The sequence below is a fragment of the Erpetoichthys calabaricus genome, chromosome 1, assembly GCF_900747795.2.
Source record: "Erpetoichthys calabaricus chromosome 1, fErpCal1.3, whole genome shotgun sequence".
Taxonomy (NCBI): domain Eukaryota; kingdom Metazoa; phylum Chordata; class Cladistia; order Polypteriformes; family Polypteridae; genus Erpetoichthys; species Erpetoichthys calabaricus.
In genome coordinates, this window is record NC_041394.2 from 28,713,038 (window position 1) to 28,732,114 (window position 19,077).

Here is a 19,077-nt window from a genome sequence, read left to right on the forward strand (position 1 = left end):
TCATATTAGCAAAAAGAGCATTTGGCCTTCTAATCAGGTGGTGTATGATTCAGGCCACTAAACTGGTATATTACTTTAGTTCAAAACGATTTCCACACGTGGATTGGGGAAGCAGTCTTAATACCCACTCGCACACATTCCAAGCAGTGATGTGCAGTGAGGTTTATGGCTGGTGAGTCACTGACTCCTTCAGAGTCAGATTTACAAATATATGAACCCAAAAGAGTAGCTTATTGACTATTCAATTGGTAGCCAGCATGCACATTGACTACTGGTTATGTTTCATATCTGAGCATTCTTTACACACACATAGGTAAGGTTCATAATTGGCTAAGAAAGAACGTTACATTTATAGCGGTGAGCTATAATGTGTTTTAAATTTGCCATTGCAATTCCACAATTCATACTCATTCAATACAAATGAAAGTATTGAGTGATATGCAAAAAAAAAAAAAGATTTCAATTTTGACCTTAATTGAAATATTTCTTTCTTTCTTTTTTATTTATTTTTTTAACTTTTTATATTGATGCGTTAAGCAATTTTAACAGAGACTGATCAACAAAAGGATAACAAGAAAAACAAAATAATGTTTTATTTAAGGACAGAATTTAGTTTTTAAATTTTGGATTGTTTTTTCTTAGTGTGATCCCATTTTGTTATAAAATTGAAAACCGTTTATGGTCTTACCTTTATTTGTAAATGAAGTTCATGCACCTATCCTTCTCCACGAAAATCTCCGTCACTGTCTTGTAAAGGTCCTACTTATTTTCCTTTAGTTTTAAAAATCTTAATCTTCTATTTTGGCAGTGAGTCTGAACAAAAAATAAAAAGAAATGGAGGGCTGCAGTGTACCTGACTTTTTGATATCGCTAACTTATTGGCGGGTAGAGCCTCTGCTTAGAAGAACAGAAGCAAGAAGTTCTCGGGACAAGCACCTGTTGGGCTCACATGCACCCCCTTCTGTGCAGCACAGTACTGTTTGCCTCACCTTGTGTCTATTCACTGCAGTTTTATGTCCGATAAGCAAGACAGTGTCACACACTGCCATTAAAGATATTAGCCAGACTGTGGAAAGACAGGGTGTATAAAAAGCGAGTCTGCAAACATTACACTGGCGACATACAGGGAGACAACAGCAACAGGAACGCGACAATTGCATGCATCAATTCTGTGTGTGAGGTAGAGCGCAGTTAGAGGTGAGGTGAGGCTCGTCACTGCCACAACTCGCGTTTCTCCCCTGTATTTAAACAGGAAATGAGCCAATTCAGCGATTTTGACAACAAAAATCATCACAATTATTGGAATCATACAGAAAAGAAGGGGGGGGGGGGGGGGTAAACGTTAACATTATTCAAAGTTATTGTCTGTCTGTATACCTGCATTGTTATCACTCTTTAATTTAATATTTTCTTTATCAGTATGTTGCTGCTGGAGTATGTGAATTTCCCCTTGGGATTAGTAAAGTATCTATCTATCTATCTATCTATCTATCTATCTATCTATCTATCTATCTATCTATCTATCTATCTATCTATCTATCTATCTATCTATCTATCTATCTATCTATCTATCTATCTATCTATCTATCTATCTATCTATCTATCTATCTATCTCTCCAACTACAGGGTCACGGGGCTCTGCTGGAGCCAATCCCAGCCAACACAGCGCGCAAGGTAGGAAACAAACCCCGGGCAGGGTGCGCACGCTCATACACACACACACACACACACACACACACACACACACACACACACACACACACACACCAAGCACATACTAGGGACAATTTAGAATCGCCAATGCACCTAACCTGCATGTCTTTGGACTGTGGGAAGAAAACCGGAGTACTCGGAGGAAACCCACGCAGACACGGAGAAAACATGCAAGCATGGACAAATTTATTTTATGTTATCGTTATTATTTCATTTTACATTTCATGATGACAAGTGAGGCTCTTCCTCACCTGCCACCCCTGACCGCATATTCTGATTCCAAGTGTGTACCCATGCCATATTTCTGTAACAAGTCCGTGATAATATTTTTTTCAGCCAGATTGTTCTTTTGAATCCAGAGATATTTGGCATCTTCTTCCAGGCAGGTTGACCTCCAGCTGCCTCCTAATCTTGTATCCCCATCAGGGTTCTTTTTCTAACCATCGTTTTCCTCTCCAGTGAATTAATTCTACTGCACAACAACTAGCTCCTCATTTGCAGTTTGACAATGCTGTTCATTCTCCTGTTGGCTGAAGTACTTAAAAATTAATTGCATGCATATTTAATTCCTTGTGTTATAATGATGTAAATGTGCTGAACAGTGAACTGAAATGACTGGAGTCAGTCCAACCAACAATCTATTAATACCTCAGTCTCCTGGAATGATAAAGGTCATTGCAGTGCTGTGTAATCACTTTGTATTATTAACTTCAGCCTATATGGATAATGCTTAAAATGGCAGAAGACTCCTAATGCTGGCATTAGGTCCTTCTATGTGACAAAGTAACTACACTCTTGTTTTTTCAGAGCCTGACTGCATAGGCTTTCACCATCTTGGCTTCTGGATGTTGGTGGGACAATACAGTGCTGAGGCCCATACCATTAGCATTGGTTTCTTAAATGTAAAGATACTGTATGTAGTGTAAGGTGGTGCCAACACAACTGCCTGGCATAAAGTGACTTTCAACAACTGGTTAAGCCTCTTCTGTCTCAACTCCCCAATTGAATAGCTGCTATTTATGCATAGAAAGGGGCAGCAATTGTTGTAAACCCTGGCACAAATTCACAATAATATGAGATCAAATGCTTTTGCTCATGAGTAACTGAAACTGATCAGTCCCTGTTCATGTTTACTTTGCTCCACTTAATGGAAATACTCTTTCTGCTCTCCTAAGTACTGGAAACAAAAATCATAATTTCTTCGGGTGCAGTTTCAATTTAGCTTCATTTAATAACTCCAGCAAAATTTGCAAGGATCAAATGCAGCCTGAAAATATTGTGTACCAGCACATCAACTAAATACACCAGGCACTGGGAGTAGGGTACTGCAGGTAAAACACAGTCCATTAAATGTTCAAAAGAGGAAGGGGTATAATCCAAGTGGGAAGAATTCCTTTAAGTCTTTTTATTTTGGTATAGCAGGTATATATTTGGTATACTTTTCCATTAGACATCACTACTAACTCCACAGCTTGTTCTCTCATTCACAGGTTGAATAATTTCAAAGTGGCTTCTGAATTCATCCCAGAGACATTTATTACCTTAATGGCAGGGCTTTAGCTTTGGTCCTGTAATCCATTCAGCAGTCCAATCCCAGCCAACACAGGGCGCAAGGCAGGAAACAAACCCTGGGCAGGGTACCAGCCCACCGCAGGGCACACACACACACACCAAGCACACACTAGGGACAATTTAGGATCACCAATGCACCTAACCTGCATGTCTTTGGACTGTGGGAGGAAACTGGAGTACCCAGAGGAAACCCACTCAGACACGGGAAGAACATGCAAATTCCACACATGGGGAAGCGTGCCACCCCTTGCGAGAAACAGAAAAAAAAAAAAAAAAATTGCATTACTAACTAATAAATCTGTAAGCCTATTGACAAGGAAGCAGTGTCTTGGTCTCTTAAGACAGAGGAACATCTCCAGAAAAGCTCATAAGACTGCTTGCAATGATTTGTGAGGGATAGGTAGCATCAGGGATAAATGAAAAAGTATGTTTGCAAGTACGCAAGTACGTTTAGATGATGGCTTGTCTTCTCGAAATGTCTTCTTTTCTATTGTGTTGAATTTGCTTAGTGAGGGTATCAGTTGTTCTAAATTCTGGAAGTTGTGTTACGCTACTTACCTTGTGATCACTGAAGAATCACATGAACAACTTCCAGGAAAGGAGACTGAATGATCTGAACAGTCGAACCAAAAGTAAAGGATGCAAAATCTGAGGTCATCTTTAAAGATATCAGAGGTTCTTAATTCAAGATACAAGAATAGGAAGGTTGAGGTAGTGAAGGTAGAGAAGTTAAATAATGATTAATAATTGGTTACATCAAAGTTTATGCAGCAGAATTGTTTCCTTTTGTTTCCTTTATATCATGTGTCTAAAACTTAAATTAGCCTTTTTACCCACAAAAAAACATAAACATATAAAGGTATAGGTTGATTATATGGATCATTCTTATGAAATGAGTGCGCACATGTGTGTACTTGTAGCGTGTGTATAACTCGAACAAAATATGTTTTTAGTAATATTTATACAGTACTTTTTTTCTTATTGTGCATTTCTAAACACAATATAAAATGTTAGTATATGCTTTTTTAACGTTTGGGAAACACTATGTACAGTATGATGGCAGCACACAACCAAAATTAAACTTAATTTGAATCAATTCTCACCATAATGCGCATCTGACCATTTTAAGAGTAATTATCTTCACACTTAATCATCACAGTCTAACACCAAAGTCAATTAAGCTTCAGAGATATCAGTCTGTCCAGTTAGGAAGCATATCGTGGTTCAACTTCACCTGCTTTGGTGCAAATGAAAGTCACCGGAGAGGCAACTGCAAGACAACCCCCCAAAAACGGAACAGCATGTGGCGGCCACAGACAGTTGCTTTTCCTTGCTGACTGATGTTTCTCTAGTTTTGCTCTTTGCTAGTGTCCTTGCCACTACTAGTAGCATTAGGAGGTACCTGCAGCCGACTGAGATTGTAGAGGTTGTCTGCTACTCAAGGATCGCACATATTTGCCATTGCAAAAAGGTCCAATTATTTTTCGTCTTGCCCCAAATCCACTGAATTAAAGGTAAGGGCTGAATGAAGCTAGTGCCTATATCGATAGAGTCAGACACACGGCAGAAACCAACCCTAGTCGGGACGCGGGGCAGACGGGCACAAGTAAAGCCACTCATACCAAGTTGGACGTCTTCATGCCTCCAGTCACTGAAGTATTTTTGACGTAGAGTACAAGACAAACAGACACGCATAGAAGGGATAAACTCCACAAAAAAAAACAAAAACTTTTTAATGCCGTGTGACAACTCATGTTTTCTAGCCTATTCGTTGTATTGGAAAAATTAGGCTGCAGCGTATAATCCACCCTTCTTTCAATAATTAACGCTCAATTGTAAAACCAAATAAAAGTGCCAGATATACAGTCTGATCAAAACTGTAGTTATTCTCTTTTGCAAGCGTTTGCCCTTTTCAGTTTATAATAATAATAATAATAATAATTGTGAATTCATGTTAATTTCTTATAGATTTAACTTATTCTTAATTTGAAAAGTGAGTTTGACAATAAAAACCGCTTAACCTTAATACTTCACATTGTAACGTTTTGTAATTTTGTGTTCGATAGTTTCTCGGAACGTATCAATAAAGGCAGAAAACGCTTTTAGTTCTATTCTAAAATTATAGAAGTCTACCACTACTGAACGAGTACACAAAATCGGTTGTGGCGCAATAGCTCCACTGGCACACCCTCTAAAATTTCGACACGTTATTTAAACCCGAGATCGTACTCACAAGTTCATTTAGTACGAAAACATGGAACTCTTCGGAACAGTAATTTTAGCAGCCATCGTACTGGGTCTGCTGTTTTTCTCTTTGTCTAAGAAAGGCTCGATTCGTTACGCAAAGATGCCGCCAGGTCCGACTCCCTTGCCTGTAATAGGGAACCTGCTGCAAGTGGACGGTGGGAGACCGCATCTGAGCTTCATAAAGGTAGGCGGATTTCTAAGATAAATGCTGCGTGTAGGTCTGGAGCTGCATAATGTCTACATTACGGACCTTTTCTTTTCTCTCTAATCCACAGATGAGCAAAACTTACGGCCCCGTGATGACTGTTCACCTTGGTCAGCAGCCCGCGGTGGTTCTGGTTGGATTCGAGGCAGTCTATGAAGCGCTCGTGAAAAATGCAGACGCATTCTCTGGCAGAGCGGAGATTCCGATATTTACCAGAGTCAACGAGGGATACGGTAGTTTTCACTATTTACGCTGATTTTGATTTTAAAATCGATAGGTATAAGTCAGTATATTCGGGTAGACGTTTTTGGTCAGCCTATGGTACATTTCGGGTACACTGGCACCTCTCAGTTATACGAAGAAAACTGCAATGCGTGTGTGATATATTTCCACATGTGAACAAATTGTCTTTACTAGATTTACAGTCATATTTTTATTTTATTCTGTATTTCATTTGATTTCGTGTAATTCACCCCAAATTTCATATAGAGGGAAAAGGTCAAGCAAAAATTACTTTCGTTTTTATTGACCATTTCGTCGTGCGTTTATTCGTTGAATAGGTAACGTACTCTACTAAAGTAGAGTATGGGCCCACTTATGGCACAAAACACTTATTACAATTAGAGCACATACACTGTACTGTTACGAGAGTATACAGTGGGAAGCGCTCGCACACCAATGTCTCTCTTCCACTGGCCACGCATTTACATCATGTTACATGTTACTGACGTGTCTTCACACACTCCATAGGACACCGACTTAAGGTGCAGTGTGGTTTCCCTAATAGCATTATAATAGCCATGGGCTAACACGCAAGGGCAGTTAACGCAAAACTTTTTTTTTTTTTTCCCTGAATTGGGTTCAGATTTTGCAGAATGTTGGGAGCGGAACAGCACAAGTGGCGGTAAGAGACTGCAGGACAGCGCCTTTCCTTAATGAGGAAGAATTAGGACGCAAAAATAATTTTTAGATAAAGCACTACATAGTGGTTATATTGAAAAAAATAGAAGAGCGAGAGATAAGCGTTTATTTAAAAGGAGGAGCATACTCTTTAAAAACAGTGTTTTTGGCAGCTTTGAAGCTAAAGAACAAAAATTGGGCATCATGTTAGGAAAGCAATCACTTATGTAAAGTATTATAAATAAAGATGGAGGCAGTCAAGGGATGACAATATTCCATCCATCCATCCGTCCATCCATTATCCAACCCTCTATATCCTAACTACAGGGTCATGGGGTCTGCTGGAGCCAATCCCAGCCAACACAGGGCGCAAGGCAGGAAACAAACCCCGAGCAGGGAGCCAGTCTACCGCAGGGCGCGCACACACATACACACCAAGCACACACTAAGGACAATTTAGAAACGCCAGTGTACCTAACCTGCATGTCTTTGGACTGTGGGTGGAAACCGGAGTACCCAGAGGAAACTCACACAGACATGGGGAGAACATGCAAACTCCATGCAGGGAGGACCCGGGAAGTGAACCCGGGTCTCCTAACTGCGAGGCAGCAGCGCTACCCAATGCTCCTCCATCCCGCCCGATGAGAATATTATAGTTGTTAAATATCTGCAATAGTTCATTTAAACCAATATTTTTTTTCTTAAATAATGTGAATTATAGCATCTACATCTTAATAAAAAGGGAGTTGTTAAATGTAGTTATGCAAATTTTAATAATTTGATGTTGGAGGTTTTGTAGAGTGGCATGGATGAGTTAGGACTTCTTGTGTTGAGATAGAGTTAGGTGGGTCATGAAGGTGCAAGGTAAAGGGTGGATTCTGTCCTGGGACATCAAGCCCAGAATTGGAAATGCCAAACCATTTTCAGGACCTTACAGAAGTGGACTAACTCTTGAGGTATACTGTAAAAATAAAGGTGTCAAAGGGGAATCAATTTTGGTTACCAAAAGAACCATTCACATGAAGGTTGCAAGAAAGATTTTAATTTAGATCTGTAACAAGTTTCAAATACCAATGAGTAGATAATAACAGATTTGTGAGATACCAATGGGTCATAATTTTAAAAGAACTACATACAATAACACAGGCTAAGTCTAGGTTTTCTTAATCTGTCAGTATCCTCCTATAAGCAGCCTACTATTTCAGTTTTTTTCTACATATTATGTTTTTGAAAGCACAAAGAATCAACCTCATACTGTATATAAAGAACACTTCCCAGTGCAAAATGCTGCATTGTCAAGCAAAGGCTCAACAAGGAACCACACAACCCAGTAAATAACAGTAAAGTGTCATTAAAGAACAAGTATTTTTAAGAGTGATGTGGGCAGATATGTGGAGCCAATGGGTCACCTGGATTTAGTCTTAGTGGTATTGAAATTCAGGTTTGATACAGAAGCAGACGGTCTTATACAGTGTAATGTCCTCCAGATCCACAGGTGGGAGAGCACCCTGGGAGTGTGAATAGGCTCTTCTCCAGGTTTGGGTTGGGGGTTTGGGGTTGATGGGATCTAGATGTCATTGTCCATGTTGGAACAAATGACATAAGTAAAGTCAGGTTATCAGTTCTACAGTAGAAATTTCAAGAGTTACATGCCAAGCCAAGGCACAAAGTTGACAAGTTAGTCTTCTCTTTAAGCTTTGCCTGTGCCACACAGCAGTCCAGGTAAGAACGAGGACATTAAAATGTTTAATATGTTGCTCAAATTGTTAGGCATGATCGAAAGGTATACGTTTATGTGACATTGGGATTCCTTCTGGAAAAGATGGCACCAATTTGATGGCTTACATTTAAAGGAAATGGGTACCAATGTATTGGGGAGCCAAAAGATTAGGTTAGTTTAGGACTGGGGAGCAAGGAGTTTAGGACAGGCCTGGTTTAGAATGTCACATGAAGGGATGAGCAATAGTGGAGTATCAAATATGCAAAGTAACTCAATTTCTAGTCCAAAGTTAAAGTGCCAAATTATAATAAGTAACACAACTCCGGCCAGTGTTTAAATAAGTTAAACTTATAAATCGCATAATGACCAAAGCTGTATTTTAGTTGGCAATCTGCCACAAAAAATTGGACGATAACTCATTTATTGTAGTTTGCAGTCTGACTGGAGTTTTTATTCAGCACATATTATGAGCTGCTTTTTTCAGAACATAAACTACATTGTATAATTACTAAATATTTTTGGGCTACACAGAGTTTGGTGAATGTACATATTATTAGATACTAGCCAACCCGCGGTGTAGCATACGCCGCATAATTATGTATTGATGGGTGAACACTTCCTGAAAGACACAGTTGTCCAAATGGGGTTGGTTTTGAGGATAAGACAGTAGGTGAATGAAAAGATGTAACTCTGGAGAGGGCAACATACAATACAGCATTTTACACGCTGCATACAGCGATTCACATCGAAGCATAGACACTGCTAAGACCATGGGATACCCCTCGCAAACTGTTTTACACGCTGCATACAGCGATTCACATCTGCGACAAACAAATTGTTTTAAACGCTGCATACAGCGATTCACATCTGCGACAAATATGATTCTTCTTAGATGGTGCTGTCACGTCCACCCTCGCTCTCGAAGCACTGCCTGGTCATGTGCCCGCTTGCAAGAGCAACTAACAGAGACCCGCCCACCAACTGTAAGACCAAGGGATACCCCACGCAAACTGTTCTACACGCCGTATACAGCGATTCACATCCGCGACAAACAAACTGTTTTACACGCTGCATACAGCGATTCACATCCGCGACAAACATGATTTTTTCTTAGATGGTCCTGTCGCGTCCACCCTTGCACTCGAAGCATACACACTGCCTGGTCATGTGCCCGGTTCGCAAGAGCAACTCACAGAGACCCGCCCACCAACTCTAAGACCATGGGATACCTCTCGCAAACTATTTTACATGTTGCATACAGCGATTCACATCTACGACAAATATGATTCTTCTTAGATGGTGCTATTGCGTCCACCATTGCACTCGAAGCATACACACTGCCTGGTCATGTGCCCGCTCGCAAGAGCAACTAACAGAGACCCACCCATCAACTGTAAGATCATGGGATACCCCTCACAAACTGTTTTACACGCCGCATACAGCGATTCACATCCGTTGCAAACATGATTTTTCTTAGATGGTCCTGTCGCGTCTACCCTCGCACTCAAAGCATACACACTGCCTGGTCATGTGCCCGGTTGCAAGAGCAACTGACAGAAACCCACCCACCAACTCGAAGACCATGGGATACCCCTTGCAAATTGTTTTACACGCTGCATACAGCGATTCACATCCGCGACAAACATGCCTCTTCTTAGATGGTCCTGCTGCATCCACCCTCGTTCTCGAAGCATACACACCGCCTAGTCATGTGCCCACTCGCAAGAGCAACTCACGGAGACCCGCCCACCTACTCTAAGACCATGGCGTGTAAAACAGTTTGCGATGGTGGACGCGGTCGTGCGTCATAACCGAAAAGAATAATGAAAAGTCAACGTGGCTCAGAGGTGCATGTGGAGTGTAGCAGAGACGAATGCGAATGACGCCCTGTTTTGTGAGTTGCTGCGTCCAAGTTGGTGGGCGTGGCTCTGCGATTTGTCATCATATCCAATGGTCTTAGAGTTGGTGGGCGTGGCTCCGTCCTGCGTGCTTCCATGGGTGTCTTGCTTGCGCTGGCGGCGGCTTAGTGAATTATATATATAGATTATAATTAATATGCACTAAGGAGACAACGTTTGTTAAGTTAAAGGCACACTTTTAGTTTAGTGACAAGTCCAGAAGCTTTTTCCTGCCACTCAAAAAAAGAACAAAAAAGGTATTATTTTGAATTATTGATTGTGTCATTTCACAGAATCATTGTGTTATTAGAATTGTGTTACAAGAATTTACTAAAGAATACACTTTCAGGGTTTGTAAAATGGATGGATAGATGACAGTGGAACCGTTAATAAATTAACAAGAATAAATATATCAAATGACATTATGTTTTACATGAGCATTAAAATACACATTTAGTACACTATCTGTTTTTAAGTTCCTAACTGCCTGTGGTTATAAATGTAGAAGGGAAGGTTACATACTACAATACCTTCTAAACAGTGGTAAGTCTGTGAGATTTGAAGCATTCTGACAAAGGCTACACATTAATAATGCAAAAGGGGAAAGCAGAGTAATACAGAACTCCACCAAGACAAAACAATGGAATAGGTAAGAACAATTGAATTATTTTAGTCAAAAACTGAATTATTTTAAGTGGTACTAGTCAATGATGTTTACAAGGTGTGGAATGGAGTGGCCACAGCCAACACACAAAAATACTTGGCACCCCACTGGCAACTGCAATTCACCCGCTTTAAAAATTATGAGACAAATGTTTGGAGGCATTAGCAGAGGCATTACCAGTTAGATTTGTATTCATTTCATTTGCCCGGTGTCCTTCCCCAAATATCTCATTTCAGATGTACTTCTTAAAGTATAGCATCACACGATTGTGTAATAAAATTAACAAAGTTGTCTAAGTGCTAATTCTGTGGCATGTGATACCACCTTCTGTTCAGAGTACTGCTGTGGTTGTATGCAATCTGAGACTTGGTCTACACCAATGCTTAGACAGTGAAACGTAAAATGAATATTCCCTATGACAGCACTGCCCACACAGCCTATGTAACGGTCATACTTAGAAGACATGAAAAAGACAAATAGAAAGAGATTTATGTACAAGCACCTTCAGCGCTATCTTGAAAAGTTGAATAATGGGTGAAGCACACATGTGATGATTTTTGAGTATTGTGCGGGTGAGTCAATAGGATGGGTGTCATACAAGGCATCTAAACTCCATCCCCACACTTACATGGCTACAAAGTTTACTAGCCAATGTTTGAACACAGTGCCTGTAGCACCCAGGGTCTGTTCCAAAAATCAGAGATTAGATAATGCAGGGCCTCAAAACAAATTCCATTTTGTGACAGCTTTATTTTTCACCAGTACATTATCCAATTGTCTTGTGCAATCCTGAATTAACCCACGTTCACAGCAAAAGGTACATGTCTTTATGAGTCGGGCCCTGAACTGCCAATCAACCATGAACTACAACTGTGAAAAACTGAGGAATTATTGGCATATCCTCCAAAGAAGGAGATAAACAGCAACTGAGAAAAAGGAGATGGTGTGGAGAAATGTCACTGAAACAGTGAATGCATAAAATAGTTAATCGGTGAAACCTGTTGTGTTTTTTCAAACTAAAACAAATAATAATTATAGCCACTGATAACATTTTGTTTAGCACAAGAACAATAAATTCAAGCTAAAGCCATTTTTTTATTTAAGGGAGAGGTTAAACTTCTGTCCCATTCTTGCAGATGAGCCCTTATAAATCTGGACATGTAGGAGGTCATTTGTGTTAAGCAGGATAATGACATTCAGAGTAAGCATATTTTGAAAGTGAAATAGTTCAGAGTGATGTCAAGGATTTTCTAGCTGACTCTTCCTCATTCACAGGTGGCGATGATGGAGTTTCTGTTACCTCCATTCCTCAATAACAGGCCAATAATTTCCACTGCTGTCAGAACTGGAATCAGGACAATCCACATCTCATGGCTCAGTTAATGCTGGTGATCCCTGCAACAGTTGATCCATGTCTTTGCCAAACAGTACCATCAGCAGTGCAGACAATGTAAGAAACAGGTCTACTCTGACTGGTTACGGTGGCAGGAACCCAAGTAAATTTGTTGTTAAAAACTTGAGTCAATACAGAGTCATCAGGATGAAACACTGTCTTTTGCTTTTTTTCTCTTGATGTTCAATTTGATTTTTTTGATGATGATATACTACTTGTTTTGTTTCTGGTGGATCTTTATGTCAAAAGTTGTAGGATGGTAAGTGAAGCTTTAGTGGTGCTGTTCTCAGAATTCCAATAAGACAGTAAGAACTGGTTTAAATATGTATGAAGAGAGCCTTTGTCTTGCGATACTTTCAGAGCATGATTCATTGTCTGTATGAATCTTTCTGCTAATCCATTTGCAGAAGGATGGTGTGGGGCAGAACGAATGTGCTGAACTCCGTTAGCTTGTAGGAAAGTGGCAAATTCTTGTGACACAAACTGAGGACCATTATCACTCACAATTTGCTCTGGGAGGCCATGACGACAGAATAATTCCTCTAACTTCTCAATTGTTTTAACAGCAGATGTTAAGTGCATAACAGAAACCTCTGGCCACTATAGGCATATATGCTATATACTATATATATATATATATATATATATATATATATATATATATACATATATATATATATATATATATATATATATATATATATATTGTGATAGATTGAGGTCTCCGTGACCCCTTGAACCCTCAGACTAGACGTCAGACACCAGGTAAAAGTCCAAATATGAATATTTATTTTAATAATAAAGTGCACAAAGCACCCTCCTCTCCACAATAATCAATAATAAACACAATAATCAATAATCCTCCACACTCCCAGACGCGTTGCCACCCTTCCACCCAGCTCAGCTCAACGTCTGGGATTTCCCATCGTCCTTTTATACACCCTGACCCGGAGGTGTTCCTGTTCAATCCGTCCACAATTCCTTATCCCTTCCCGGTCAGGGTAAACAGTCCTTTTCTTCAACCCGGGAGCACATCGTTTCTTCCTGTCACGTGACCGTGACGTACTCCCGGGTTATAGGGTGCACAAGAGTCCACGAGCCCCCTTACAGCGACTCCCGGTGGCCCCCAAGGTATCCAGCAGGGCTGTGTATAAAAACTACATAGTCCAGGCGGCCCTGCTGGAACTCGGGGCACGTCCACGCTGCTGGGAGAGCTCCTCCTGGCGGCCTGGGGGTGAGGACCGGAGTAAAAAGCCGGCAATCCTTCACAATTCCCCCCCCCCTTAGCGAAGCCAACTGGGGTGAAGTGACCAGCCCCGCGAGGGACGTCCTCCTCCAGGAGGACGCGTTAGCCGGACCTTGGCTACGTTGTCTAGGCTCCCCAGCGAACCTTGGGGGAACGGTGTATCTTCTGTCCCACCGCTCCCCTGTCCTCTGGGGACAACTTTGCCACACGTGGCCCGGCCGACGACAGTTGTAGCAGTTAAGTCATGGAGCCACCTCTCGAACCCTCAGGTACCACTCTTCAAACCAGGTGAAAGTATAATAACTATTATTTATTTTATTATACTGTGCACAAAGCACTACACACACCACACTATTCATAAATCAATAAACTATTCTCTATAACCAATCCTCCTCGCCCAGACACGTCGCCACCCTACCTCCCAGCTCAGCTCAGTGTTCTGGGCTTCCCACAGTCCTTTTATACACCCTGACCCGGAAATGGTTCCTGGGCAAACCCACAAGTCCATTTTCCTTCCGGGTCAGGGCAAAACAGTCCTCTTCATCCCGGGAGCACGTCGTTCCTTCCGGACACGTGATGCTGATGCACTCCCGGGTTATAGGGCACACAAGAGCCCACTAGCCCCCCTACAGCGACTCCTGGCGGCCCCCAAGGTATCCAGCAGGGCTGTGTCACAACACTACAAAGTCCATGAGGCCCTGCTGGAACTCGGGGCACGAATATGCTGTCTGGAGGGCTCCTCCTAGCGGCCTGGGGGTGAGGGCCGGACTGGGAAGCCGGCAATCCTCCACAATATATATATATATATATATATATATGCTATATGCTATAGTCATCCACATCCATCAGGATCATCTTTTCTTCAGAGAAACCTGAGTAATCCACATGGATACACTGCCAAGCTTTTTCAGACCAGTCCCATGGGTGAAATGTGCCAGCTGTGCGGCACTTCTAATCTTCTCACAAGAAGAACGTGCCTTGGCCCTCTCTTCAATATGTTCATCTCATCCTGGCCACAAAAAATACAGTAGCTTCTTGCAATGTCCTTCATGTGGACAATACCAACATGACTTGCATGAAGATGCTGGATCAAATGTTTTCTTAGTGGTGGAGGGATAATAACGCAGTGACACCAAAGAAGACAACCAGCCTGTACAGAAAGTTCAGTCTTCGTTGGAAGGTTGGGTTTTCATTCTATTGAAGTGCTAGGGCTTTCACCAGTAAGGGCTACGTCCATTAATTTAGCCAGTATTGGAGCATTCCAAATGAATTGTTTTACTTGACTTGAGGTCACAAGTGTCTCATTTACCTGTTTAATATAAAATATAGTATATCCATCTGAAGGATCTCTAAACAGATAACTGGCAAGGGTAAATGTGAGTCCATCTGTATTGGAATGCAACTCATACTTGTAGTATTTAATATCATAGGTATGTGCAGATAAAAGCAATGCCCATCTATGCATTTGGCTAGCTGCTAGTGATGGTATAGCAGAATGAGGCCTAGAGATGGTAGTAAGGGGTCATTGATTGGTAAGAAGACTACATTTTCTCCCAAATAGGCACTGATGAAATCTGCGAATTCCAAAAATGATTCCCGGGTGGCGCAGTGGTAGTGCTGCTGCCTCGCAGTTAGTAGACTTGGGTTTGCGTCCTGGGTCCTCCCTGCGTGGAGTTTGCATGTTCTCCCCGTGTCTGCATGGGTTTCCTCTGGATACTCCGGTTTCCTCCCGCAGTCCAAAGACATGAAGGTTAGGTGCATTGGCAATTCTAAATTGTCCCTGGTGTGTGCTTGGTGTGTGGGTGTGTGTGTATGTGTGTGCCCTGCCCGAGGTTCGTTTCCTGCCTTGCGCCCTGTGTTGGCTCCAGCAGAACCCTGTGACCCTGTAGGTAGGATGTAGCGGGTTGGATAATGGATGGATGGAAAAATGATTCCCAGTGCCTCCCTCTCAATTTGTGTGTAATTACTTTCTGTTTTATTCAAGGTACGTGAAGCGAAAGCAATTGGTTTCTCCACACTAGAGGGCCTAATTTGTGAAATCACTGCACAAACTCCATATGGAGAAGCATCACATGCAAGCTGAGGATATCAGATTTTAGCTATGGTAAACATTTTTCTGCATTCTTCTGTCCACTTTCAGGCCTTGTTTGGACATAACATTTGATGCAGTGACTTCAAAAGAGTTGCCAGATTTGGAATGAATTTTCCATAGTTGAGTAGTCCCAGAAACAAAGTAATTGGCTTACGTTTTGAGGAGCAGGAGGATCAAAAATTGCCTTGATTTTGGAGGGTGCTTTGTGCAGTTCACAAGAGTCAATTGCATGTCCCAAATATTCTATAATGGACTGGAAAAAAAACATATTTATTTTTTACGATCCTTTACGCTACATTTTTTAAGCACTGAAGGGTAGTATCCAAATGTTGAAAGTGTTCTTCTTCATTCCTCCCAGTCACATTCCATTTAGATAACACTGGACCTCTGGAAGTCCACTTATGATTTTCCAAATGGTAGGCAGTGAAAATGGAATGGTAGGGGTCATAATAGTTAATAATTGTCTAGACTTTGGCTCAACATGCATTTGGAGAAATGCCTGCGACAGGCTGTCTATTTTGCAGAATTTCTGTCCACCAGCAAGGCCTGCAAACAGATGATCTATTTGTAGAAGTTGTTACTGATCTACAGACAACACAGGATTGATGGTCACCTTAAAGTCCCCGCATATATACAATCTGATCCATCCTTGTTTATCACAGGTGCAATAGGAGGAGCCCATTCGCTTACACTCACAGGTTTCAGAACACCAGACTTAACTAAGGAAGCCAGTTCAGCTTCAACCTTTGGTCAAATATCATAAGGTTTACTGGTAAGTCTGACAGTGATGTTCTTCATGCTCCTCATCTCACCAGGAAGCAGTTCACATGTCTGTTAAGGACTTCATTCAACTTTGTTTCCCCTCTGAGCAGCATATAGACATTTGGCCAATCCAATGTAATTTTATTTAACCATGATCTCCTCAGTAATGACGGGTGATCTCCTTCCACTACATAAAGTGGTAAGGTGGCTTTCTACACATTCAGTTGAAAAGTCACTTTTATCATGCAACACCCAATAACAGGTTCACTGGGATATGTTTTAAGCACTATATTTGCTTTTATTGGCAGATGCCTCAGGAATTTATGTTTTATATGACACGAGAGAAACAGCTGCACCTGTATCTACTTCCATGCGTACGTCTTGTTCTTCCAACAATGGAGATGCTTGGTATCCCTGTGAGCCACCTTCAAGACTCAAAATATTCAAAAACACTTCATCTTCAGTTGTGTCACTTTCCTCTGTTGTTTGAGGCTGCAGCGAGTGAACATCTTTTTTTAAATACTAACTTTTTTGCTGTCATGTCTATAATTTTTCTCTGTAGTTTTCTTGGATTTGCATGCTCTCTCAATGTGACCCTTTTTGTCACAATTCCTGCAGTCTGGAGCTAAATGACGTTGTTTGCCGCAACGATAGCAGTGCCCTCCACAAGCATCCTTGCTCTGTATAGTAACATGAATTTGACTGTTGGAGCTCAAATGCTAAGCCTCTTTAGCTGCCATTTCCATTGCCACACTTATTTCAGTTGCCTTTGTATAGGTTAGGGCACTTTGTCAGAAGCTGTTTTTGTACTGCTTCACTTCTCAGTCCACACACCAGCCTCAGATTTGTGTCATTTAGCAACAACAACAACATTTATTTTTACGTATTGCACATTTTCATATAAATGATGTAGCTCAAAGTGCTTTATAGGATGACGAAAGAGAAACAAGGTAAAATTAGGCAATATTAATTAACACAGAATAAAAGTAATGTCCGATGGGCAGGGAAGACAGAAAAAAAAAAAAAACTCCAGACGGCTAGAGGAAAAAAAATCTACAGGGGTCCTGAGGCCACGAGACCACCCAGCTCCCTCTAGGCATTCTACCTAACATAAATGACCTCAATCAGTCCTCATGGTATTTAGGGTTCACATGGAAGAACTTGATGATGACAGTCATGTGGACTTCTGGCCTTTAATCCATCAATGTAGGGACATCACAGTGCTTTGATCAGGTGGTGGTAGCGCAAATCGAACAAAAGAACAGAAGAGAAAGTAGAGGTTAGTACGGATTTCGGAATCACCATGAATGATAATGATAATTAAATGCATCTACAGAGTATCAGGATTAAGCTAAAATGAAGCCATGAGAAAGCCATGTTAAAGTAATGTGTTTTTATCAGTTTTTTAAAGTGCTCCACTGTATTAGCCTGGTGAATTTCTATCAGTCAGCTATTTCAGATTTTAGGTGCATAACAGCAGAAGGCTGCCTCACCACTTCTTTTAAGCTTAGCTTTTGGAATTATAAGCAGACACTCATTTGAAGATCTAAGGTTACAATTAGGAGTGTAAGGTGAGAGGCACTGTGAAATATAGGATGGAGCAAGATTATTTAAAGCTTTGTAAACCATAAGAAGTATTTCAAAGTCAATTCTAAATGACACAGGTAACCAATGTAGTGACATCAAAACTGGAGAGATGTGTTTGGATTTTCTTTTCCTAGTTAGGATTCTAGCAGCTGCATTCTTCACTAGTTTCCAATCGTTTGATGTCTTTTTTGGGTAGTCCTGAGAGGAGTGTGTTACAGTAATCTAGCCAACTGAAAACAAAAGCGTGAACTAATTTCTCAGCATCTTGCAATGTTATAAAAGGTCTAACTTTTGCTATATTTCTTAAGTGAAAAAATGCTGTTGTAATGGACAGCTGGGTCCCATGCCCGGCAGGGACGCCTCTGCTACATCTGTTCCGGGGGAGCAGTTATGGACAGTTCAATACCTTCCCCGGGACGCTTGGTGGCAGCCTCCCTGGCGGACGATGACTCCCTAACCTAGCGCAGGTTTCATGGGAGATGGAGTCCTCTACAGTCTGGTTGGGGGCTCGGATGGCCGCTAGGGGGAGCTGCAGGGAGTCAGCAGCCCAGTTGGACGTATTTTCATCCCCACCCAGAAGGGCAATTAGGACCAGGTGGTCAAGCACCTGGAACACTTCCGGGTGGGATATAAAAAGGGCCATCCACCACCACTCGAGGAGCCAGAGTTGGGAGGAAGGAGACGAAGCTTGAGGAGGAGGAGTGGTGGTAAAAGGGAGAAACTGTTGGTGTGTGTGACAAGTGCTTTATGGACTGTGTATTGCCTGTGGGTCACGGGGAAGACGTGCATCCACGGGTGAAGAAAAATAAAAGTCTTGTGTGTTTATACGTGCCTCTTTATCCATCTGTGTCGGGTCGGGCGCCTATATAGCGCCTTTGTTACACTGTCCTAGTAATCTGATTAATATGTGATATAAAATTCAGGTCAGAGTCAATAGTTACCCCTAAATTCTTTACCTTCGTCTTGACTTTAATCCTAATGGATCGAGTTTATTTGTAATACCCTCATTATAACAATTTTTGACAATCACTAACATCTATGTTTTCTTCTTATTTAGTTTAAGAAAATTACTACTCAT

The 19,077-nt window shown here is 41.3% G+C and overlaps 1 protein-coding gene across 2 annotated transcripts in view; it reads left to right on the forward strand.

The window, feature by feature from the left end:
- The first annotated feature begins 5,180 nt into the window (after positions 1–5,180).
- LOC114648013 (cytochrome P450 2C25-like) overlaps positions 5,181–19,077 on the forward strand; it is a 110,915-nt gene continuing 97,018 nt past the window's right edge. The window contains exons 1-2 of one of the 2 annotated variants that reach the window (XM_028796771.2): positions 5,509–5,716; positions 5,808–5,970. In XM_028796771.2, coding sequence (XP_028652604.1) covers positions 5,540–5,716; positions 5,808–5,970 — 340 coding nt within the window. In that variant the 5' untranslated portion in view covers positions 5,509–5,539. Of the gene's footprint in view, positions 5,717–5,807; positions 5,971–19,077 lie in introns of both variants that reach the window. The other variant, XM_051918752.1, reaches the window with a different exon arrangement.